General features: G+C 47.7%; 1 protein-coding gene across 1 annotated transcript in view; it reads right to left on the bottom strand.

Annotated features, from left to right (window-relative positions):
- Window positions 1-1,179: 1,179 nt before the first annotated feature.
- LOC144824373 (fish-egg lectin-like) overlaps window positions 1,180-25,750 on the bottom strand; it is a 73,085-nt gene continuing 48,514 nt past the window's right edge. The window contains exons 3-4 of the mRNA XM_078683484.1: window positions 23,711-24,050; window positions 1,180-1,653 (exon numbers count right to left, since the gene is read on the bottom strand). Coding sequence (XP_078539610.1) covers window positions 1,509-1,653; window positions 23,711-24,050 — 485 coding nt within the window. The 3' untranslated portion in view covers window positions 1,180-1,508. The remainder of the gene's footprint in view (window positions 1,654-23,710; window positions 24,051-25,750) is intronic.

Below are 25,750 nucleotides of genomic sequence, written 5' to 3' on the forward strand. Positions count from 1 at the left end.
TATAAAGGGCTCACAACACTCCACCCACCTTCAATGTATTCTCTGGTCTGTATAAAGGGCTCAGGACACTCCACCTACCTCCAATATATTCTCTGGTCTGTATAAAGGGCTCAGGATACTCTTCCCACTTCCAATGGATTCTCCGGTCTGTATAAAGGGCTCACAGCACTCCACCCACCTCCAATGGATTCTCCAGTCTGTATAAAGAACTGACAACACTCCACCCACCTCCAATGGATGCTCTGGTCTGTATAAAGGGCTCAGGACACTCCACCCACCTCCAATGGATTCTATGGTATGTATAGAGGGCTCACCGCACTCCACCCACCTCCAATGGATTTGCTGGTCTGTATAAAGGGCTCAGGACACTCCTCTTGCCTCCAATGGATTCTCTGGTCTGTATAAAGGGCTCACAGCACTCCACCCACCTCCAATTATTCTCTTGTCTGTATAAGGGGCTCAGGACACTCCACCCACCTCCAATGGATTCTCTGGTCTGTATAAAGGGCCCAGGACACTCCACCCACCTCCAATGGATTTTGTGGTCTGTATAAAGGGCTCACAGCACTCCACCCACCTCCAATGGATTCTCCGGTCTGTATAAAGAGCTCACAACACTCCACCCACCACCAATGTATTCTCTGGTCTGTATAAAGGACTCAGAACACTCCACCCACCTCCAATGGATTCTCTGGTCTGTATAAAGGGCTCAGGACACTCCACCCATCTCCAATGGATTCTATGGTATGTATAGAGGGCTCACAACACTCCACCCAACTCCAATGGATTCTAAGGTCTGTATGAAGGGCTCAGGAGACTCCACCCACCTCCAATGGATTCTGTGGTCTGTATAAAGGGCTCAGGACACTCCTCCCGCCTCCAATGGATTCTCTGGTCTGTATAAAGGGCTCAGGACACTCCACCCACCTTTAATGGATTATCTGGTCTGTATAAAGGGTTCACAGCACTCCACCCACTTTCAATGGATTCTCTGGTCTGTATAAAGGGCTCAAAACACTCCACCCACTTTCAATGTATTCTCTGGTCAAGCAAAGAGCCGCTGGAGAGCTTGTAAACTGCTTCTACCCACATGCACAGTGGAAGTCAGATCAAAGAACAACCATCAAACGTGGAAGATCTTGAGACACACAGGTTCATTGGTAAGGAGTCCTTCTGCCATAAACTTTAATGCTGACTTTTATTTTTTAAATGTTTGAGATTTTTATTGCAGAGTTCATTGACTCATCAACAGATGGTGTGAGTGGGATTGTAGAAAGGAAATTCATTGGGTCAAGAACATGCAGCGGGAGAAGAAACAGTATAAAAATGTGATAAAAAAGAGGGAGGTAATGGAGGTTGGAGGGGAGAGAGAGAGAGGCATCCGGACAGGGGATCCATGAGAGACACACATGACCTGGAGCAGGAGAGAGGAGGACATGTCAAGGCAGTGTGAATCTTACTGATGGTGGTTGGAGACGCTGGGACCTCTTCACTCGCTTTCGATTTATTTAGAGAGCGCATGTGTAGACCTTCTGATCAAAGAGGACAAGCCAGAGCCGGTCCATATCTTCTGACACGTGTTTGATCTTGAATGATTTGAAGTTCAGCTGTTCCCAGTCTGTTCCAATGGGGTTATCCTCGCTTATTCCAGTCCTAAGAACAGGTCAGAAGATGCTTATTGTAGAGATCTGCTGGCACAGAATAAACATTTACAGTAAATGCACCTTTAGGACTCTGCAAGCCCTCATCTCCCCAACAAGAGGCTTCTCCACCCTGGCTACAGACACTTGACATCCACACACTGGCAGAAGGATACTGTATAATAGAGCCCCAGACTCAGCAAGGACTGATGAAAAAACATTCTACTCAATATTCTATGCAAAGAGTTTAAAGCAGTATTACCCACCAAATTAACAATTCTCAGAAAATGAAAGTGATGCTGAGTGGGAGTTCTTGTGCTTATTGTTACCATCCATTGGGTTGTGGCGTGCTCTGCTGTCTGAGGTCATGGTGAAAAAGTTGCAGAGATCTCTGGGGTCAGACATTACTGCAATGTGTATCCTTTCAGTATGGGAATCAATGTATAGACATCAAAGAGTCCACTTCATCAGCAAACATCCGAGTGCCAGAGTAGGTACACATGGACACATGGCAGGTACATGGGAAGACTGACACAGTTACACAATGTGCACGGCAGTCTTTTAGGGTAAAAGGCAAGGTTTGTCTATATAACACTTCAAACAATTGTGGAATTATTAGCAAGAACTCCTGGTGAAATGAAGCCATGCAATTCTGTCAAAGCCCAACAGGTCAGGTCAATGCACAGGCAATGTGCAGAACAATGCGATGTCTACCAGCATAACAAAGGACCCTGTCTGTTATAACAGAAGACACTGACCAGAACACCATTGATGAGCTCATAAGCTGCATCACTGATGACATCATGTGGGACAAAGAAGGAGACATTGGCAAAGACTCCACCTATTTTACAGCAAGGCCCATGAGTGATCACTGGAAATGCTTCTGGGGTGCCCTGGCATTGATCTTCTCTAGTCTCTCTTGCTTAGCCACACTCACCTGATCTTAATTGAGGATTTTAATTACCAGGAAGACAATTTTAAGGTAGGAGTCGAGGATAATGAATTTCTGAAGCTACTCTTGCCTCGATATTTCACCAAACGGATCCATACTCCTAGTCGTGCCTCAGGTTATATTTTGGATACAATATGGAAGTGTAATATTAAAGGGACAGGGTCTTTGTCCTGTACACGATCTGATCATTCCTTAATTAGGCTACAACTTGCAGCTTCATATTTGCTTAGTGATGCACTTGTCCAACTGGTGCCTTCGACTAAGGAATGAGATAGGAAAAGGCGTAATCGGCACTTGGGTTTATTGATGAACTTACACTCACAAAATCAATCTACTCCACTTAGAAAGACAGTGCTACAGGCAATAAAACCTCATGGCTTTGAGCTGCATATTTCCATTGAGACATATTAGGATATCAGCACCTTTCTAAAGGCTTGAGGCGCTCAATATGGTACTGTAGCCTGCATTATCTGAAAACTCTATTATTCCAAGTCACTGCACCCGTGTCTCCCGGCTACAGGGGTGCCTAGGCTACAGGTTTTCAAGAATGAAGCTGCACGCCTTGCACAGAACACCCCAAAACAGTCCATGCCACCCATTCACTTAAACATCACTATTAGCTAGCTGTTGGATTTAGGGTGCAATTTAAGGCACTCTGTTTGTCTTCAAAGCTCTAAATAGCCTTGGCCCTTCATTTATTTCCAAGACCGGTATATGATACTCTCCATCTCACACGCTAAGGGCCTCTTCTACACTCTTCTTGTCTATCCAAGAATTGTCACATCTATATTAGAAGGAAGGACCATTTCGGTCTGCACACCATTCATTCACTGCCTTTCAGAAGATCCTTAGAAGCCTGGCTCTTCCCGTAAGCCTTTGCATGTGAACCCAAGTGAGGCTCGCAAGATATTACCAGTCTCACACAGTCTCACACTTTGGTGATTATCAGTACCACTCTGGCAGTCTGTGCAATTGTTAGATCAACCTCTTTTTGGATGGTGCCAAGAAACCTTTTGTTAAATGTGCATTTTCCCAAATATCACCAACATAACAACACACAGCATCACGTGGAGTGTCACTTACAGCGTCATAGGTGACTTCACAAAGGAGGTCCCCATCACCTGCACTGCAATAAATCCCAGTGACTCCAGTGTGGGAGGTGTACACCGGAATCTAGTAGTATTTCCATATCAAACCTCTATGGGATGTGGAATATCTGCAAGCACTAAACATGACAACCCTGACCCCTCAGGGATTGTGGAAAAAGATCTAGAAAACACTTTTGCTCAGTCACTTTTGCACTCTTGTTCTCAGAGAAATATACTGAATACACAATGGGACGTTTTTAATATTTTTATTGAACCAGTATTATTCTTGTATAAAATACACATGCTGCGATAATCAGTCGACAGAAGCAGATGAAAGTGATCACGAGCACCAAATTCGTAAACTGCAGGTATAATTCCACCATGGTGTTAAAACAGTGTGTATATGGAGGCATATCAAACAGGGTGGTAATTAAGCCTGGGCAGAGTTTACTGAGTTCCGCTACGCGAGACTCTCCGAAGTGCAAAAAAACTCTGCTGCGCTATGTGGAGCTCTGCAAGTGGTGGAGTTATTTTAGATTAATTCTGTTCGCAGTGATTTTCAGTGCCAGGTGCTTGTCCACACTGTCCAGCCATCGGAAACTGCATCATGCACAGCACAAGCGGATGCTGCTTCCTTTCTGCCGCTTGAGTAGATTTTTACTCGAGCAGCAGCTTTCTTAATGAAAACGGGCAGTTTTTCAACGCAAGTGTCAGAGCATACGTGACCACTCGCAAAGAGAAATCTGATTGCCTGCGTCGAGAAATCTCGCCAGGAGGTTGATTTTCCCCACTCGTGCTCACCAACTTGATATTAACGAATGCCAATGAGGGAAAATCTTGCCGGGAGGTGGATTTTCCTCGCTTGAGCAAAAAAACTTTATCACACGGACCTCTGCAAGTGAATCAGTTTCTTAAGATAAATGCCATTCGCAGTGATTTTCACTGTCAGGTGCTTGTCCGCATAGTGCAATCATCGCGAACTGCATCATTGACACCGCAAGCGGGCACTTCTTCCTTTCTGCCACCAAGTGGATTTTTCCTCGAGCAGCAGCTTTCTCAATGGGAACAGGAAGTTTCTCAACACGAGGGTCGCAAGCATAGATGACCGTTTGCAATCAGAAATCAGACAGCCCGCGTTGAGAAATCTTGCCAGGAGGTTGATTTTAGATGCTCATGCTCACCGACTTGCTGCTAATGATCTCAAACTATGAAAAATTTCGCCCGGAGCTAGATTTTCCTTGATCATGCTTGCCAACTTGATGTTGGGGAACGCAGGTGAGGGAAAAAAACTGTGCTCTACTATGTGGAGCATTATTTTTTGGAACTCTGCCAGCTCAACGTAACATGGAATGCATAAAATTATGCAAAGTTCGCAAGCGGCATGCAGTTCTCCGCCCAGAGTTATTGGTAACTGCATAATAGTTTTTGGGGACTGACTTTTTACTTAAATAAAATATTATAACATGTGTATTTGTAAAGTACACGATCATCACTACGGGTATCTTGGCACTCAATAACAGACGTTTGCTGTTACCCAACTCAATGGTACTCATTTTATCGACTTCAGATGGATGAAAGGCTGAGTGGATCTGCCGGGATTTAAACCTGTGACCATGAGGTCGAACACAGGCCCCTGCAGTAGACGCATTAGTCAACTGAGCCACTAGACCCGGGTCTCCACTGCACGCAGGACGCTGGGTTTTCCTTAGTAAAAGCCTCATATATTATGCATGAGGATTCTTGGAAACTCAGCAGGACTACTATCTCCTGCGTAATAACCATGTATAAAGTTCATTTGTGACTTCATCCTACATCCGACACTAGCACAGGACGGTAGATCTGCTGAGGAGACTTGTTTGTTTATATACATTGCATCTCACTGAAATAGAGGAGATCAGGACTTCCATGCGACACACTGACACGATATGCTGAGGTTCATGAAGGCAGACACTCCAGCTCGCAGTGGTCTGACATCCCTTGCGGGGTATCCAGCTTGAGACCAAGACGGGGCCACACAGTCTCTCACTTCAGGTAATGGGGTTGACTTTATCCTCGAGGGATTCTTGCTGAACACCTACACATATGCTACGTACACCTAGGTACATCTAGTTAGGCTTGCATCGTAGAAGTACGCATTTTGATGTCAAGTATTATATATACCTGCCTGTATTTATGACTTTAGCTTAATGGTAAAAGTCGACCATCCTTTTACTTTCCTAGTGCTTCTAATCCTTTATATCGGTTACTGTCTTATGGTTATTTCAGCACACCTATTTTACACTAGAATAACGCCAGATCAATAAAGGCTTTTTGAAAAACATCTATACCATTTATTCTGTGTAACTCTCTGAGACAAAGTGAGCACGAGTGACTGAGCAAAAAATATTGCACTGTTTCCATAGCCCTGAGAGATCAGGGTTGTCATGTTCGATAGTTGCCAAGAACTATTCTCTCCTTGGTAAGAGGAGTTTCTAGTGGTACTGTGAGTTATCTGGTATACAGGCTAACATATTCGGTATGGGTGCTTAGAAGCAGTCTGACACCAATCCTACAGCATATGTTGTCTAAACTTGCATATCTTAAATAGGTTTTATAGGAACTAAACAAAATGTAATTGTAAAGGTATACATCCAGTTGAAGGGCTGGACCAGTGTTCTGAAGGTATAGATTGGACTGAATAACATATCCCATGATTTGATGTCATACATGGTGTTGAATACCTAGATCAGTGATATAAATGTATGTTCAAGGGCTGGACTAGTCGAGTGAAGATATACATAATGCTGAAGACTCAGTGTCAGGGATCGGAAGTGAAACTCTTACCGCCAAGACTTGCACCGGAACAGAGTCGCTAATATCCCAACTCCCTCCGAAGGATGCCCCAGAGTCCGTTAAAAAACATGACCCTCAGGTACCCCCAGGGTGAAGGCGGAGTGGATAAAATAAGAAACAACAGAGGAGACCGCTCTAGAACTGTTCTTTCTGCTTCTCTTGCTCAGTCTGTTCCGCAGACATAAACTTTGGAGAAGCCTTCAGTGATATCAAAGAACATACATTAACACATTTCCTAACCTAACCTATACTCTATCTCTATATCTTATCTATTATATCTTATGTTCCAGATAACTTGCTTCTCTTTTCTTATTATTTGCTCTCTTGTCTTTTTTCACTTCTTAGTATGATGACAGCTGTTTTAACAAATTAAAGATTACTTCGGTATTCCAATTTAATTGTCTTTTTAAATGGTCTTATAAATTTACCTCTTACCATCTAGTTTTTACTTCGTAGACTTTTAATCAACCGACATTCTTCTTTTAAGGGATCTGTAAACGATATCCTCTTGAACCTAAATTCCTAGCTACTTGAATTATGAATGTCTGACTAATATCCTAAATACCTAATTTGTTATGCTTCTCTTGCTCCTCAGGTTAAGGATGATGCTATAAGGGTTCCACTTCCAGATCGTTCCGAACTCAATATGATATACACTGAGTTCAAGTCAGATCAGGCAGGGAATATAGGACGGGAAGGGACCGCAGGGACAAAGGATCTGAAAGACACAAGCAGACAATATTAGCACTCTCACTCCCCCCCAAATGCTACTCTCATTAGGTCTCGCTAGACAATAAGTACCTTCATTGCAGATCCTCTGCCAAATCAAAACGACCAATTAATACTCCGATCCAATACAAGTTGAATGAATCTGGTCCTGCACAAAATAACTCCTGATTACTTCATCAGATGATTTGTTAATCAAATAGCCCTTCCCGAAATTCCTCTTGTACATACAAGTTAATGTTGAACCCATTCAAGTCACAAAACAGTGTACAATAGGCTTCCTACGGTGTAACAACCGCCGCCTTTACTGTCATACGGTTTTAGCGCTCCTCCTCTCAGGGGAATCATCACGCTTCCTCGGAAGTGAAAACAAATTGCTTTTTACCCCACCGCGAGCACTCCTCTATCACTGGGGGAGCAACGCGCCTCTAATAACTCACAAGCAGCCTCCACGGCAAATGTCACCTATTGGTAGAAGTTCATATTCCACCCTCTTTGCTTCAAGAGGCGGAATGAAAAGGCGGAGGAGTCCGTTACCTTCACGGCTTCGCCAGTTGGGTCCTTAACAGTCAGTCGGTTACGATAGCTTGAGAGACGGAGTAATCGACTCCTCTCTCCCTACCTGACGGCAACTTGCGATATGAGATCCTCGGGTCCAGTACGAGCGGATCCTCGCTCCGTAGTTCTCCGAGGTTACAAAACAGTCTCTTGGCTTGGGCAGCTTCCCTCGCCTTCCGACGTGATTCACCGAAATGATACAAATTACGCACGCGCCGTGGTGCGCGCTTCCTCCTTTTAATTACTCCTCCTCCCCCTGAGCCTTCTGGGACTCGTAGTTCCCTTCTGCTACTGCGCTTCCTTTTCTTTCTTCTTGGCAGGCGCATTAGCTAGATCATGACAGTAGGCCCCCTGTCCCAGTGCCTTCTAGAACCCGGCTTACCCGGATGCTTCACGTAGAAGGAACAAACCGCCCTGGGGGCATGCACCTCGCTGCTTGGTTCCCAGGAATCTTCCTCCTCCGAATATCCTTTCCAGGACACCAGGAACCACAACCTTCCTCTGCGATACTGGAAGTCCTGAATCCTCCTCACCTCGTATTCCACCCCATCTGCAGTGACTATGGGAGGAGGGGCCCTCCTTCTTGCCGGACGCGCCGGTTTTAACAAACCACAGTGGCACACTGGGTGTATCCTCAGGCTACCTGGCTGACGAAGCTTGTAAGCAACGGGGTTCACTCTCCTCACCACCTCGTACGGGCCTATGAACCGAGGATGAAAAACACTCCTGAGCTTGAATCGAATGTTCTTGGTGGACAACCACACCCTGTCCCCCACCTTGTATTCTGGTCCATCCACCCTCTGACGGTCTGCCCATGTCTTGTACACCATCTTAGCCTTCTGGAGGTGCCCAGCCAGTTTCCGATGTAAGGTTAACAGAGTCTTCATACGAGCTTGGACCGTTGGTTGATTGCACACTTCCGCCGGGACCACTACTGGAAGGATCTTGGCGACATACCCAAAATTGGCCATGAAGGGTGAGACTCCTATGGAGCAGTGTACCGCGTTGTTGTATGAGAGCTCGGCCAACCACAACATTGAGACCCAGGACTCTTGGGCCTCCTCCGAGTAGCACCTCAGATATTTCTTTAGAGTCTGATTTAGACGCTCTTTTTGCCCGTCGCTCTGTGGATGGAACGATGTGGAAACTGCTGCCTCGATCTGTAGCGCCTTACAGCAAGTCCTCCAGAAGCTAGCCACGAACTGAGGTCCCCGGTCCGATACTATCACCGGAGGCAGACCATGGAGACGAACAACCTCACTCAAGAGCAGCTGCGCTGTCTGTCCCGCCGTTGGTAAGTTCCTACAAGGCACGAAGTGCCCCACTTTTGTCAGGCTGTCTACCACGACTAACACCGCTGATTTGCCCATTTCAGTGGGTAGACCGGTGATGTAGTCTAGACTGATGGTGTGCCAAGGATAAGGTGGCGTGGGCAGCGGCCTGAGTTTTCCTCTGGCCTTTGTGAGGTCCGATTTTCCTCTGGCACACTTCTCGCATTCTGATACCCATTTCTTGGCCGTGACCGTCATGGCTTCCCACCAGAAGTGTTGTTGCAACAGCTCTATAGTTTTTGATATTCCCGGATGACCTGCTAATGGAGACTGGTGACACCATTGAAACGCCTTCTTTTGTAGCACCTGGGTAGGCAGATACAACTTGCCCTTAAAGAATGGTAGACCTTCCCTTATTATCCGTCCTTACTCGCCTTTTGCCCATCTTTCCCAATGTTCCTGAGAACGATTCTGACGTATCTCTGTGAGAAACTCCTCTGCTCTCGCTATACAGATCACCTTTTCCTTAGGAATGATTGCCATAGGTGCATGCCTTTCCTGATCATCTGTGCTTTCCTGCCGTGACAAGGCGTCTGCCTTGCGATTGTCCACACCTGAACGAAATGTGATGTGGAAGTCATATTCCGCAAAGAAAAGAGTCCACCGCATCTGCCTCTGGGTGAGGTGTCTGGCTGACTGCATGTACTGCAGATTCCGGTGATCTGAGTACACCGTGACTTGATGACGGGCTCCCAGCAGGTAAGGCCTCCATTCTTGGAAGGCCTTTTTGATGGAAAGGAACTATTTCTCCGAGATGGTGTAATTACTCTCTGCTGAGTCCAGCTTCTTAGACAGGTATGCCACTGGGTGTAGACGACCCGTTTCCTTGTCCCTTTGGGAAAGAACCGCACCTATGGCTGTGTCTGATGCATCAGCCTCCACTATGAACGGAGCCTCCAAGTTAGGGTGTCTAAGAATCGGGGCCGACGTGAAAGCTTTCTTCAATACTCCAAAAGCTCTTTCTGCCTTAATGTCCCAATTCAACGCTGCTCCTTTCCTCAGCAATCTTGTGATGGGTACTGCCTTCGAAGAGAATCCACTGATAAACCTTCTATAAAAGTTTGCAAACCCCAAGAAACTTTGTACCTCGCGAACATTCTTGGGATTAGGCCAGTCTAAAACAGCTTTTACTTTGCATCCAGTCATACATAGCCCTGCAGGGCTTAGGTTTACCCCCAGGAACTCTACCTCCTTTACTCCGAACTCACACTTGCTTAACTTGCAAAATAGGGCCTGTTGTTTGAGTCTCTCTAACACCTCACACACGTGTTGATAGTGATCCTGTGTCCTGCTGGAGTAAATAAGTATATCATCCAGATACACCATAACTGAGACATCCACCAGCTCAGAAAACACCTCGTTCAGGAAGTACTGGAATGCCGCCGGGGCATTGCACAGCCCGAACGGCATTACCAGATACTCGTATAGCCCATACCTTGTCTTAAAGGTGGTTTTCCACTCGTCTCCGTGTCTTACTCTCACCAAGTGGTATGCTCGTCTTAGGTCTAATCTAGTGTAGATCACAGCTTCGCGGACCTGGTCTAACAACACATTAATAAGTGGCAGCGGGTACCTATTTCTGACGGTGTTCTTATTCAGCATTCTATAGTCACAGCTAGCACTCAGATCCCCTTTTGCTTTCGATATAAAAAACAAAGGGGAGGCTGCCGGAGACCTGGATGGACTAATGAACCCCAACTTGATATATTCGTCCAAATACGCTCTGAGGCGTATCATTTCTGGCTCAGACAAGTTATAAACTCTGCAAGACGGAAGCACGCTGTCGTCAATCAAATCTATTTGACAGTCATACCTCCAATGCGGGGGAAGGACCTCAGCCTTTGTCTTACTAAACACTTCAGCAAATCTCTGGTATTCGTCGGGAAGGTGTATCTCTTGTTCTACCACCGTTGCCACACACCAGGATGCAGCCAAAGCAGTGGCTACGGATTCTTCTACTCTCAAGCAATGTACCTTGCAAAGCTCTGATGAAAATGTTACCACTCTGTCTGCCCAGTTCATTTCAGGATTATGTTTACAAAACCAAGGCATACCCAGGATTAATTCGTACTGTGGAGCGTCTATGATGTTGAGTACTATGTCTTCCTCATGGTGCTTCCCTTCTCCAGACAGTGTCAACCTCAAAACCCCCGTTTGTGAGGTAATCAGACCCGATTTCAGCGGCTTTCCATCTACCGCCACCACCTCTTCAGGTACCTCCCTGACTACGACCCCTACTGACAGCATTTTGACTAAGCCACTATCTATGAAATTGCCTGTGGCTCCTGAATCCAACATAGCCAGTACCTCGTGAACCTGAGAACCCACTACCAGGCTTCCTTGCAACACTATATGGGCTTCGGTGCCTGAAGGGAGGTCAGAAGCAAGGGAGGGAATCTTCATACCTGGTTTTTCATTAGAGCGTAGGCTCTTGGACACTCCCCCTTCTGCTCCTAGACTAGACGCAGCTGCTATTTTCGGCCGAAAAGAAGGGTTCTGCGTCTTAGGTTTGGAAGGATAGTCACGCACGTAGTGGCCCTTCTTCCCACAGTACATGCACAGACCCTGTGTGCGCCGGTTCTCCCTTTCAGTGCGAGATAACGGAGCCCTTACCGCCCCTAGTTCCATAGGCTCGTTTCCCGCATCGCTAGGAGTAGTCTGCTTTTTGGGTCCACTATCTGTACCTCTGTCATGAATACGCCCATCCAGACGCAATGAGAGGTTAACTAAATCCGCACAAGTGCGGGGTTGGGGATCGATCCTGGCTATCACGTCCCGTTTAGCCCCTGATAAAATAACGGCATGCGTTTTTCCTCGGGTCAAGCTGCCTCTGCTACCAGTCTGTTGAAATTGGTGAGGTAGATGACCAAATTCCCCCTCCCCTGTCGCAAGGATAACAGCTCCTTGTCTGCGCTAAAGGAGGTCGTCCTTCTATCAAACACTCCCTCAAACGCGCTTCTAAACGCGTCCCAATCTGACAGTACCGCGTCATTGTTGCATACTAATGGTACGGCCCAATTTGCAGCATCCCCACTAAGGTATGAAATAGCAAAAGCCACCCGTGAATGGTTAGTGGGGAATGAGGACGGGCGGCATGAGAAATGCATTAGAATTTGTGTAAGGAACACCTGGACTTCGTGCGGATCACCAGTGTACCTCTCTGGGGTAGCTAAGGGTATGGGGGTGCTACTGAGACCTGTATAGGGGGCAACGCTGCTGAGCTAACGTCAAAAGGATTACGGGCGGCTCTGTCCACTCTTTCTCTTAGGGCAGCGGTTTCCAATCTAGAGGACGCTAACTCCTGTTGCAAGGCCTCTAAGGCTAGCATCACCTCGTCAAGCATCGCCATTATAGCCACCACCTGACCAGGAGGAGCGACCTATTCTTGGGTGTGTAATTCTGTAATGCTCCTCTTGCTCCTCAGGGTCAGGATGAGGCTATAAGGGTTCCACTTCCAGATCGTTCCGAACTTAATATGATATACACTGAGTTCAAGTCAGATCAGGCAGGGGATATAGGACGGGAAGGGACCGCAGGGACAAAGGATCTGAAAGACACAAGCAAACAATATTAGCACTTTCACCCCACCCAAATGCTACTCTCATTAGGTCTCGCTAGACAATAAGTACCTTCATTGCAGATCCTCTGCCAAATCAAAATGACCAATTAATACTCTGATCCAATACAAGTTGAATGAATCTGGTCCTGCACAAAATAACTCCTTCTTACTTCATCAGATGATTTGTTAATCAAATAGCCCTTCCCGAAATGCCTCTTGTAAATACAAGTTAATGTTGAACCCATTCAAGTCACAAAACAGTGTACAATAGGCTTCCACGGTGTAACAACGGCTTCGTCAGTTGGGTCCTTAACAGTCAGTCGGTTACGATAGCTTGAGAGACGGAGTAATTGACTCCTCTCTCCCTACCTGACGGTGACTTGCGATATGAGATCCTCGGGTCCAGTACGAGCGGTTCAAATTATCATTGACTTTAGATTGAATATAGCATTAATAAACTTATCTCTGTTTATCTTCTTCTCCTCAGGAACCTCTGCCGATGATGGCTTCTTGTTGAAGATCTTACCAGAAGGTAGACTGAAGAAGGAAATTGCGAGGAAGTGCAATTTTCCTTTGACAGGTAACGGTGGGTTTCTTTTAAGAAATCCTTTCCGTTGGCGCTATCTTTAAATACGCGGGGAAAGTAAATGTTGAAAAATGCCACAACTACAGGAACGAGGAAAATATCTCGGAGCTCAGCAAACTTTCGTCGAACTCGGAAAACTTCTTTAGTGAAGTGTGCATTAGTTAGCGCTTCCCCAAAGCTCAATACCTGTGGAGGAGCATATCAACTAGACCGTCACCTCGTCATCTTAATCGGCGGCCATCTAGGAATTCCGCCGATGACTTAGATCTCTCCAAGTATTGGTCAAAGCATATTTTCTCTTACCAACACAGCGTGAATTACATTTGAAGGTTGATATTGGATTAATTGTCTGATGTGGAGTTCTGACACGTAGAGCAGTGGTGTAAATGTTTACATTGTGTTGACAACCTTGAATATATATACGAATTACAATTGATGCTAAATGGTGATATAAATGTATACACCATGTTGTGGTGCTGGACCAGTGATGTGAAGGTATACACCATGTGGAGCGGCTGGACCAGTGATGTGAAGGTATACATCATGTGGAGGGACTGGACCAAGTATGTGAAGGAATACACCATGTGGAGGGGCTGGACCAATGATGTGAAGGTATACACCATGTGGAGGGTTGGACAAGTGATGTGAAAGTATACACCATATGGAGCGGCTGGACCAGGGATGTGAAGGTATAAACCATGTGAAGGGGTTGGACCAATAAAGTGAAGGTATACACCATGTGGACGTACTGGACCAATGATGTGAAGGTATACACCAAGTGGAGGGGCTGGACCAATAAAGTGAAGTCAAATACCATGTCGAAGGGCTGCTCAAGTGATGTGAAGGTATACACAATGTGGAGGGGTTGGACCATTGATGTGAAGGTATGCACCATGTGGAGGTGCTGGACCAATAAAGTGAAGTTATACACCATTTCGAAGGGCTGCTCAAGTGATGTGAAGGTATACACCATGTGGACGGGCTGGACCAATAAAGTGAAGGTATACACCATGAGGACGGGCTTGACCAATGATGTGAAGGTATACACCATGTGAAGGTGCTGGACCAGTGATGTGAAGGTATACACCATGTGGAGAGGCTGGACCAGTGATGTGGAGCTATACACCATATGGATCAGCTGGACAAGGGATGTGAAGGTATACACCATATGGACGGGCTGGACCAATGATGTGAAGGTATACACTATGTGGAGGGGTTGGACAAGTGATGTGAAGGTATACACCATGTGGAGGGGTTGGACAAGTGATGTGAAGGTATACACAATGTGGAGGGGTTGGACCACTGATGTGAAGGTATAAATTGTCTCGAAGAGCTGGATCAGTCATGTAAGGGGTCTTAATGTGGCCCATACCATGAGGAGGAAAGATGCTCAGCCAAAGGAGAAAATTAGATGAAAGAATCGTGAGTTAAGAACTTGTGAAGGGCTGAATTTCTTTTTATTGCCTGCAGTGTTAGTTGTTCATGAGTAGGAAAGTCTTTTTGATTCTGTCTATACTTTAATGATCCCTATCGGTTACTGGGTGTGGCTCTCCACAACAAGTTTGTTCTGTTCTGGCACTTGCTAAGAATTGGACAGAATGGATGCTGAAAAACTGTGTTTAATGATTTAAGGGTTTTAAATACAATGTTTCTGCAAGAGAAGATTCAGGGAAAATAATTCAATATAGGTCATGTGTATAGCTACATTAGACAGGGGAGGACAGCACCACCCTCTAAGAAAAGTATCAGGATACAATAATTCATAGTATGGGGGTATTGCCTGGTGCCGATAAAGATAGCAGCACAATGATGGAGCGCCCATGAACCTGGCAGCCCATGGCCTACTATCCTTCCTGATATCTGGAATTCATGCAACTGTGCTGTACACATAGATTACGGAGAACTTGCAGCATCCCAGTAGAAGCTGATTCTGAAACATCAGCTCCAGACCTACAACACATGCCTGACCGGACTCAACATGATGAGGGCGGGCGGGCCCATCCCCATGGAGCGGTCTACAACAGTGCGGAGCTATCAGAGGTGACAGCCCTCCAGGAACGCAGACGGAGAAAGTTTCAGGTGAGCCAACAACTTTAAACTCCTAGTGTTGACGACCTGACCCAGGAAGGGAGATGTGCACGCAGCTCTTCTGGCAAGTCCCAGGACCGCTCAGCGATTGGGTTGTGGTATCCTGGGGACTAGGCCCACATACTAGTTTAATGACTGCACAGACACTGAGTATGGTACTGTAACTGCCCTAGGGCACGTGCGCCCAGTCGCTTTTATTGACAGGGTCACCTGACTTGTGACGCCTGTGATGGGTGGGTGTTAGTTTGTGCTTAACAGGGTAAAACACTAGACCGCATCCAGCCGGACACTACATCCCTCTCAAACTTTAATGAAAAAAAAGTCCATCCTATAAGAAAACAAATAAACAACACATAGCACCAAATGAGTCTCTTCAGGCTGTAAGCCAGGCAGCACTGGAGCTTCGGTCGGGATTCCATCAGTCGCTTAGGCGATGCTCTTTACACTGGCCTGGTCTTGCGGTGTTGAAGTCTATGTGCAAAAGTTCAGTGTCAATGCAACTGGAGCTGTGGTGAAATCCACTTTGGATTCGTAGACAATCTCTGTGGGTGAGGCCTTCCTGTGAGGGTGGCGTGCTCAGTGACCCTCCTTACTCCTGACTGCTGAGCGACTTTCGACTTGCCCCTCTTGCCTGGCCTCCTCTGCCACTGGAGCCTCTGGGATGGCGTTCCTTGCTGGTTGTCATGGGACCGTGCAGGGCTACGTGTGATCCACGCAAAGGCGTAGCTGCAGAACTGCCAATGGATTCAAAGCCAAGTCGCTCATGTAGCTTCCAAGGGTGGTGTCATTGACTGGCCTCCTCGCAGTCTGGACTCGGGTTCTGCGCCTCCCTCTGGTGATCTTGTGGGTGACCAGTCTTCCGCCGTGACCTTCGTATTTCTTGCGCCTTGCGTGCAGCTGCGGCTGACGCATCTCTCCTACATGGACTCCCTTTCCACGGGAACTCCGTCGAGGCCCTTGTCCCCCAGACTGCCACGTGACCACATGTGCTGTGTGGGCAGTCTTGTAGGCCACACTTAGGGGTCGCTGCAGAACTCCCAACAGGGCCGCAGCCAAGTCTTGTGTAGTCGCCAAGGGCGGATCTTCCAATGGCCAGGTGTGCTCGACTTCGGCAGGCTGTAGGTTAACTGGGGTGTACAGACTGTTCCTGGGTGATTTGCCTCCTTGAGTTCCGGTTGTTCGGGGTGTGTGTGGATTCACTTGGGTAGTGCAATGCTCCTTGGTGATGATGCACCTGGGAGGTGGTAACAGGAAGTTAGTTTTCTTCAGTGGGCAGACAGGCGGTGATCTTCTGTAGGGGTGACCTTAGGGAGTGAGGGACTTTGTGTTCACTGCTCCGTTGTCTGCAGGCAGGTTCACTGCGAGGTCAGGTGCTATCGATACCAGGCATCTGGTGACAGGTGAGAGGACGGTCGAACTACGAAGCGTGGGGCCAGGACGCAGATTGCGCTGCGAGTGGTTTACGGTCGGTCTTCCCACTGAGCTGACTCCAGTGACGTCTCTGCACCCCGGTGGCTGGCTTGTGTGGATGAACACCTTCCTCAGTGCTGGTGCGAGTCCTGGTCCTTTCGCTCTCCTCTGTTCCATCTTGGGCACCTGTGGTGGTTGTCTACCCTGTGGCATCATGCCACTGTTCTTTCCTCCTTCTTCCGACCAGATTTTCACTTGGATGTGACGTCCTGCCACCTTCCTCATGTTGGCCCCACTGGACATCTCACAGGTCGCGTCGTTCTTGTGGTGGTCTTTTCTTTTAATTTGCAGGCAAGTTGCAGGCCTGTCCTGTCGGTAGGACTTGCTTGTTCCTCTTGGGGACTTTCATGGTCGCCATCCCCTCCTCAGGGATTTTGCAGTGGTGTGAGTCTCCTCGCTCGAGAACATTGTGCTTGCACCTCGGGCCTGTGCTGTTGTGGCGGATGCTTCTTCCTTTCTTCCAGTGTGCTTATCAGGACTGGTCACTTTGCATGACAGACTCCTTGTCTGCTGTGCGCTGTGACGTCTGGTCACGTGTGACCATGCTGTCGGAGCGCCTGTTGCTGTGGCAGCCTGCCACATGAAGTGTGCGACTCCAGACTTGCCTGTCTTGGGTCCCTGCAGACTCTGTCGTGAGTCAGTATGAGGGAGGACACTGTTTCCTTCGGTCCACTGCGAGGTTTCGCTAGGGCAGTGGAGACGTAGATGCTCTTCTACCTGTGTTCAGCAGTGCTTCTTTTCGGAGATGCCAATATCTCACGGCACCTGCCAGTGCCGTTACATTTGCTGGTGAGTCTTCCTGCGCACTCCTGGTTCTGCGGCCTCCGTCCACTGTGTGGGCACCCTAAACTGGCCCTCGGCGTGCACGCTCTCCTTTCTTGTGGTGGGCGCAGTTCACCACTAAGGGTGGGTAGCACAATTTCCCTTGCTTGAGGTGGCATCGGACAGCCAGTGGGAGTTGAACGCTCTGTGCCCGTCCTCCACGTACTATGGGGCTTGCTTTCCCTTCTTGGGCTTTGTTGCTCATGACTGCTTAATGCTGGTACAGCTTTGAGGTTCTTGGGGCTCTTGGCGAGGTATGACGGTCTTTCTCCTTCGAAGGTAGAGGCAGTTCCTTGGGGCATGTTGTGCACTCTTCTTCAGTCCTGTCTGTCTCTCTCATGATATTTCGGCTGCTGTTTGGGGCAAGGACACCATCGCTCTCCTTACTTTTGCTGGACCTTGTTTGGCTACGTAATGCTTCTCTTGGTTGAGGTATCTTTGTGTGTGTTGGGTCTCTCAGGGGTTTACCAGTCTCTTCCCCTTGTCTTTGTTCAGCGCAGCTGAGGCTTTCATGCTGTGCACACTTTTCATATGGGGAAGGATTTTTTTTGTTTCATTTTTTTTTTGAAGGGCAGTTATTTTAACACATCACATTGCTTTTCATGTAGAATATTGCTTGTGGGGGAGTTTCTGTCACTTTTCTGCAGGCGAGTGCAGCTCTTCTGAGGCTGTGGGCTTTAACATTGCTAAGTGCTCCCTTCACACGGTGCAGTAACCGGAGATGTGCAGTAGGTGGCACTGCAGTGCAATGTTCTCCCAGCCGAGCAGGCTTGACTAAAGCGGGCGATCGTGCAGGAATGGAGATGGAGTTGCGGGGCCCTGTGCAACGCTGGGCGGGCCTGGTCAAGGCTGTCTCGCACAGTATTCCTGGTGAGCGGTACTCCTTATTTATCTTTGGGGCCATGGAGAAGCGTGGCTCAGTGGTTAGAGGCGGCAGACCCGGAAGCTGAGATCGGCTGTGGACCAGGGTTCGATTCCCCGCCTCGGCGGGTCTCGGGCTCAAAAATTCCACGGACTCGACAATTCTCGCTCCGGTGCCTACACGACTCACGGGGTCACACTCTGCGACTCTGGGCAATAGCTTGCTTAATCTCCACTACGGCCCCTCGCGGCGGGATGCCTGGCTTTCACCTTGTGGATACCCTGCCGGGGTATCTCACAGGGGAATACCAGGACGGGTTCCCTAAGCAAGCGCCTTGATACCTTCGGGTGATACGTGCGCTATATAAGTCGCAATACATACATGCAATCTGCCTAATACTACGGGCCATGTTTAATTCACTACCGAGCACACAGGTGTTGCTCCTGCCTGTTTTATGACCTCTGTTGTCACCTGGCTGGGAGTACCGGCTTTCAGTGCAGGGAAAGGCGTATCCCGCCTCGCTGCAGATGCAACAGATTTCTACCCCCCAGCGCCATGCTCATCGCCACAGAGCTGCAGGGGCGGGCGCTATGCAGTTGGTGGCCTTGAGCTAAGTGCAGCCTTTAATTCACTCCGTCATGGGCCCACAGTGCTCCCACATTACCAGCGGGTTGTAGTAGCCTTCCCTGTGCTGTGGGACACACCTTTTCTTACAGGCTGTGCTTGACTTGCAAGTGGATGGGGTGAGTGTGCCACTCACGTCAGATCCACTCACCGCATGCTGGCCACCTACGGGTGGAGAGGCAAGAAATCCATTGGGGGCCACAATGCTCTGGGGACCAGGCTGAGCTTCCTCTCTGTTGTGTCTTGACTCCTAACGATGCTCTCCACAGCAGTGAGGTAGTCTGACCGCTTCAGGCCAGAACAGTTTCCTTTGTAAGATGGTCTTGCAGCTTAGTTTCGGGGATGAGCAGTTCGGTGTAGCGGGATTGGGACATTCAGCTGGTGCAGGCTTAGTCCTACTTGGTCAGGCCAGGTGAACTGGGGGGCAAAATGGCCCCCTAGATATGGGCAGAGGAGGCCGGTGTCCCCCTGGTAAACAGAGGGTCAGTGGGGTGTGTCGGCTCATGAGACAAGTTGGGGCAGCCAACCCCTTAACATCATTACGCTATAGTTAAGGGTGACAGGCGCTCTGTAAATTGGGGAGTCGGGCAGTTTTAGTCCCACAGTGCAGGGTTGCAGGGAAGGGGGAGTTGAGGGAAAAGTTCACTTTCTTAAAGTTTTAGCAGCAGTTACATGGGACATAGTGACTCACAAGAGAACACATGCCATGTGCATAGGGAGTGAACTCACTCCAAGCTGAGAGATCCAGGCCAGGAAAGGTATAGCTCATGAAATACTTCACAATGGGGTTGCACAAACAAACTACACTTAAAATTATATCCTGGAAGGTCAATGGGTTGGGGTCCAACATTAAGCATACATTGGTGTTAAAATAATTAAAACATCAGAGACCCAATCTAGTCTTCCTGCAGGGAAACTCACCTGAAAGGGCAAAACTGCTGGGCCTTGGACAGGTGGGGGTACACCCTAATGGCGCATGGGGGCAACTCTAGGGGTCAAGGGGCACAGTAATCCTCCTTTGTCCACAACAGCATATCCCCTGGCAGAACCTGGAGAGACCCTCTAGATAGATTTGTACTCCAGACGGGTTAGGGATCTGTATGTACCCTACCAGGGATGCAGGGAGACATCTCCTGCTCCCTCGGTGTGGCACCTCTCGATCCACAGTTAGGTTCTTGAATATGGAAGGAGACAATGGCATGTCTCCGTCGGAAGACAGTTGGCTGGAAAAAGGAGATACCAGGAGAGGAATCATCCTTTAAACTTTTGCAGAGGCAGTGGGGTGGGCTGACTTATGGAGGACCTAGAACGTGACGGAAGGCCGATACATACACTTATCAGCATGACACTGCAGACTTTCAAAACTAGATTTCTTATTTACCCTCAGGGAAGGAGTAGGGTGCTTCTTTAACACTTGATGTGAGGCATATCTATCACTCTCCAGTGGCAACATGGTTGCTGGGACAAGTGATGGACAATGACAGGAAATTTGAGTGCCATCTAGTAGAGGGCACTGAACAGTACTTCAAACATAATAAGGGGTATAAGTAATCATAGTGTACCCTCTGGGTGGTATAATGAGCGGGGATATGGGGACAGTTCTATGCCATAATTGGGGTAACGAGGCTGCGACATCAGACACTATAGTTAAAGATAAAATCCATAGAAGCAGAGATAATAAAGGAAGGAGAGCAGGGATGGGATTGAATGCACCCGGAGTTGCAACAACACTGGCACTTTTTACCACATACTCTGGACCTGCCAACTAATGAAACATTTCTGGAAAGGGGTGATAGAGGTGATGTAGAAAGTAACAGGTCAATCAGTCGCACTAGAGGCCAAATGGCTGTTGCTGGGTCACAACTTGCTCCCCCAGATAGACTGCTTCCATGTGGATGCGATTCACTGGCGTACATTACCACTTTCGATAAAGGGAAGGGCCGTCCTCTTCAAAATGATGACCCTCCCACACATGCTCTACATACTCCAAAACACAACTTACAAAATCAGCAGCATACAGAGGTCACTATTGTGGGACGGAGGCGCGGCACAAATCTCCTTAACAAAATGACATTGTGGAGTATTTGACGTTGACCAAAAGGTCCCAGACCTCTATGCCTTCTATTGAGCGGCCCAGCTGGTAATGGTGAATGAATGATTAGTGTTTGGAGGGAAAGAAAGACCAGCATACAGGGTCGATCATCGGGCCATGAGGAAAAGAGGCTACCCAGCACTCCTCTATGGGAGGGAAAAGAAAGGATCGCTCCCGATCCACACTCAACCAGTACTGCAGGCATGGAAAGCAACCTATCGAGGTCTGGGGTAGAATGACAAACTAACAGTGGAAACCCCACTGTGGGATAGCAACAGCTTGGGAGAGGTGAGAAAGCTACCTCTACACACACTGTGGCCTACAATAGGAATTGACAAATTGGGAGATGTTTGGAGAGGGGGCACACTGCTATCGTTCAGGGAACTGCAGTCCGAGTACGAACTAGAGCAGGGGGAGATCTTCTGATACCAACAACTAAAGCACGCCTTGAAATGCCATCTGTTCGAGGAAGAACACATCTTGGACAACTCCCCCATGGAGGACTGGCTGCTCCTATAGCATGCCCACCAAGGCAGCCTCACTAATATATAAAAAGATAATGAACAACTCACCAGACACACTTGTCAAACCGATAGAGTCCTGGAAGGAAACCTTGGCCCCTGGAAGATGACGATTTGAGTAAGGCTCTGCAGTGTCGAAGAGAGATAGCCATAGGAGCACTATTCCGCCTGGGTCAGCGTTGGGTACTACATAGGTCGCATCTCTCTAGGTCAAGAATATATGACATGGGTCATAGAGAATCAGCTGAATGCACCCGGAGTTGCAACAGCACAGGCACTTTTTACCACACACTCCGGACCTGCCAATGAATGAAACATTTCTGGAAAGGGGTGATAGAGGTGATGTAGAAAGTAACAGGTCTATCAGTCGCACTAGAGGCCAAGGGGCTGTTGCTGGGCATAACGGGGGAAGAGAAGTGCCCAAACACTCACACACCTGGTTAAACCCCGCTACAGGGGTAGCAAAGCGCAACCTGGCTTGACGCTGGGGAGCAACGGTTCAGGACAAGGAGCAAGTCCTTGACTGGTGCAAATTAGCTGAACGCCAAACATACTGGGCCCTGGGCTGCCCTGGCAAATTCGAAAAGAATTGGGGGCCATGAATGCAATACAGAGGAGCTAATGTAGCAGGAGGAGGAGGGAGGTAGGGGGTGATGGGTCACTGAGGTGAACAGAACATGGGTCAGCAGCCCGCCATACTATGCAATATGTTACTCATGGGGAGCGGGGAGTGGGTAACACATTGACAATCGTCGATGTCCAGGACCCCTGTGAGTGGCATACAATGTTGTTGCTAATCTACCCGTTAATTGTCTGTGGTTCTCAAATAACTGCTTAATAAAAAGAATGTTTAAAAAAATAAAAATAATTCAAAGTACATCCTATGTATATCTATAGTAGACAAGGGGGCATCTACCCCTCTGGTTGAGGCACGTCGGAGTAAAATAATATAACCTACCGCCTCTGTATGAAAAATAATACAACGTACCTTCGGTGTATATCTATAGTACTACAGGGGAATGCAGGCTCACCCAGGAAACAGTGGTTACGATGCTGTTGTCACCACGCAGGTAGGTAACAACACGGTTGTTACAACAACTGTGTTGTTACCACGCGGGGCTTTACATCGTAAGTCGTTTCTATCACTTGCGCTAGGTGGTGCGCAACACCAGGGAATGCGTCGGATTTTAAATCCAACACATTCCCTGCTGTTGCGCTAACTGGAGTAGGAATAGCAGTTTATATTATGCCTATGTCTAGCGCTCCATCTATTGTGCAAGTCATAGAACTGACTTGCAATGTAAAGCCACAAGTGGTAACAACAACGACCGCACACCCTAGTAGAGGAGTGTCAGGGTAAATTAGTTCAACCTACCTTCTCTCTATATCTATAGACAGGGGTGCACATAACCGCCCTCTGAGAGTGGAGTTAGGGGAAAATAATTCAATGTACCTCCTGTGTATGTCTAAAGTATCGGAATTATGCATAGACCCACGTTCTCAGAGTAGAACCAGGGTAAAATACTTCAGTGTACCTCCTGTGTATATCTATAGTACTACAAGGGAACACCTATCCACCTGTGTAGAAGAGCGTCTGAGTTAATTAATATAGCCTACTTCCGCTATAAGTCCATTGTAGACAAGGGTGCACATAACCACACTCTCAGAGGGGAGTCAGGGTAAAATACTTCACTATACCTCCAGGGTATAGCTACCTTGTGCAGGGGAGCACAGAACTCTGGGCCTGGCCTCTGATCAGTCTCTGCACCAGCTTCCTGCAGATAGTGCATGGAAATGGATCCTGTGTCACCTCTTCTGCAACACAGTCAAGAGATGAATAGATGTGGCTGCTGCTCCATACCTGCAATTATTACTTACTTATCCAGGTACTCTGCTTGTACAAGTGAATGGTGGTACTATTGGTTACATCATAGATGTCTACTTTAAGACTGACTTTACCTGCGATACAGGGCCCCCGCGTTGTTCACCCCATACACAGAACCTCTGCTGCCAACCTCAATCATGTTGAAGTCTCCATCAATGGGTTGCCACTTGGTGCCTTCACAAGTGCCTCGCTCAGTGCCAATCCGGTAGGAGATGCTGTTGGCGTCATCCACGCCCCAGCAGCCTTTAAGACCACAGCTGTAGTACTTCAATTTGCCTTCAATCTTGGTCCAGGGCAGTACTGTTTGGGACTTTGCAAACAACGTCTCATTGTGACCCAGGCAAAACACTTCATTTGTGGGGCTGACACCGGCTAGAAACCCATCTCCACCGGCATCGATCTTCTTAAAGTGCTCTGAAAAGGAGTGAAGAAGAAAGCGTGTGAGTTCAAACTGAAGGCTGGTGGATGCACCTCATGCAATCCTTCACTGAACATCTTCCGAAAGCAGAGAATAATTCACCATTGTGGTCAGGAAGACAGAATATCCAAATTCAAGGGAGGGTCGCTGTAAGTCCCCCCACCAGCCACATGTTGCATAGATTCCTATTGAATATCACAATTTCAAAGTCAAGAATATTGACCTGCACATATACCAACTCATAGCTATCACCACCAGCATATTGTCAAGATAGGCATATAAAGGGAAGTATAGGTTTACTATCCTTAACTTCATATTTACTTACTCCGAAGATGTCTTGGTATTTGATGTTGTGGAGAAGATAGAAGTACAAGTCAGTCGTTTGACAGGCACTATGTGAGTCAAGCTCTTCATTTTATGGGAGCCACCATCGAATCAAAGGTATCTGGCTTCCAACTGCATATTCTTGTAGTTACTTTGCATCATTGTAAATCATATTGCAGGAAACATTGGAACATCACAGTGCAACAACATTTCTGAAATGTTTAAAAATTGGGCATGCCATTGGAGGGGAAACAGGAGCACTAACATGCTACAATGAGAGCCTTACTCAATTTAAATTAAGATGGAAGCCGCCTGTCATTCATTCCGGGCTCCCACGCCTGGACACATACGCTCCCCACAAGCTCCGCAGAACACAGCTCAGCTGTCATGTATTAGAATATTCTTAGCTGTTCTTGTCCTGTTTAAGGTGAACGTTCCTAACTCGGAAGTAAATGGCAAAATGTACCACATCCCTCTGCTTCAAGTAAATTGTATTTTATTGATTCTAATGCTTTGGGAGGTGCTTTAAAACAAGGGAGGAGGAGTTAGCCTAACGGCTAGGAAGATCAACCTCAAATCTGGGAAGCTGGGTCCGAGTCTCAGCAATGACGCTGAACATCCTGGGATTCTGGACACATCACTTAATCTCCCTATGCCTAACAAAATGGATGGAGGCCGGCCAAAGGGAACAAAATCAGGTAAACGCAGATGCTGGCCACTGAGGAACATCAGGACAGAAACCAAAGAGGAGGACTATCACCGTGAAGTGGAGACCGTTGACACTTATAAGATAAAAGTGATACAGGCAGCGCCAGCTAACGAACCACTGTAGGCGCTTATAGCTCAGAAGAAGAACCTTTGTTGGACGCGGCTGCACGAAACGAGATCTTGCTTATGAATGGACTGGGACATGGACATCCGATTTCATGACCTTGATCGAAGGGTTTGGGCCCCCGCGGGTAGGATCTAACAGATGGGGGGCAACACTGACCAGATAATTTGGGAAGGGGGGATTACTTCTGAGCACGGATGATGTGGTTTTTTGGGGAATCTAAGCGCTCTGCTCAGTTGGGGGGGTGGGCAGTTTCAGAACCGCCGGGCAGGGAGGCAGGGTGGGGGTAGGGGTTAAGGGTTTCAGAGGACTTGATTGAAAATGTTTTGTTTTCCTTGTTAACGTGTCTCCCCGAAGAAAGTTGTTAATAACTGTACAATGTATTCACGCACATGGCATACACTTCAGCTCAGACACTACAAGCAGCACCATAAGTTCAGTGATAACATACCATACACAATATGTCACGATATGAAGGTCAGGACGCCAGCTCTAAGTCACCACGATCATTAAGCCCTCCTCTGTCCGTTATATCGTGGA

The sequence above is a fragment of the Lissotriton helveticus genome, chromosome 3_1 (genome assembly GCF_964261635.1).
Source record: "Lissotriton helveticus chromosome 3_1, aLisHel1.1, whole genome shotgun sequence".
Lineage (NCBI taxonomy): Eukaryota > Metazoa > Chordata > Amphibia > Caudata > Salamandridae > Lissotriton > Lissotriton helveticus.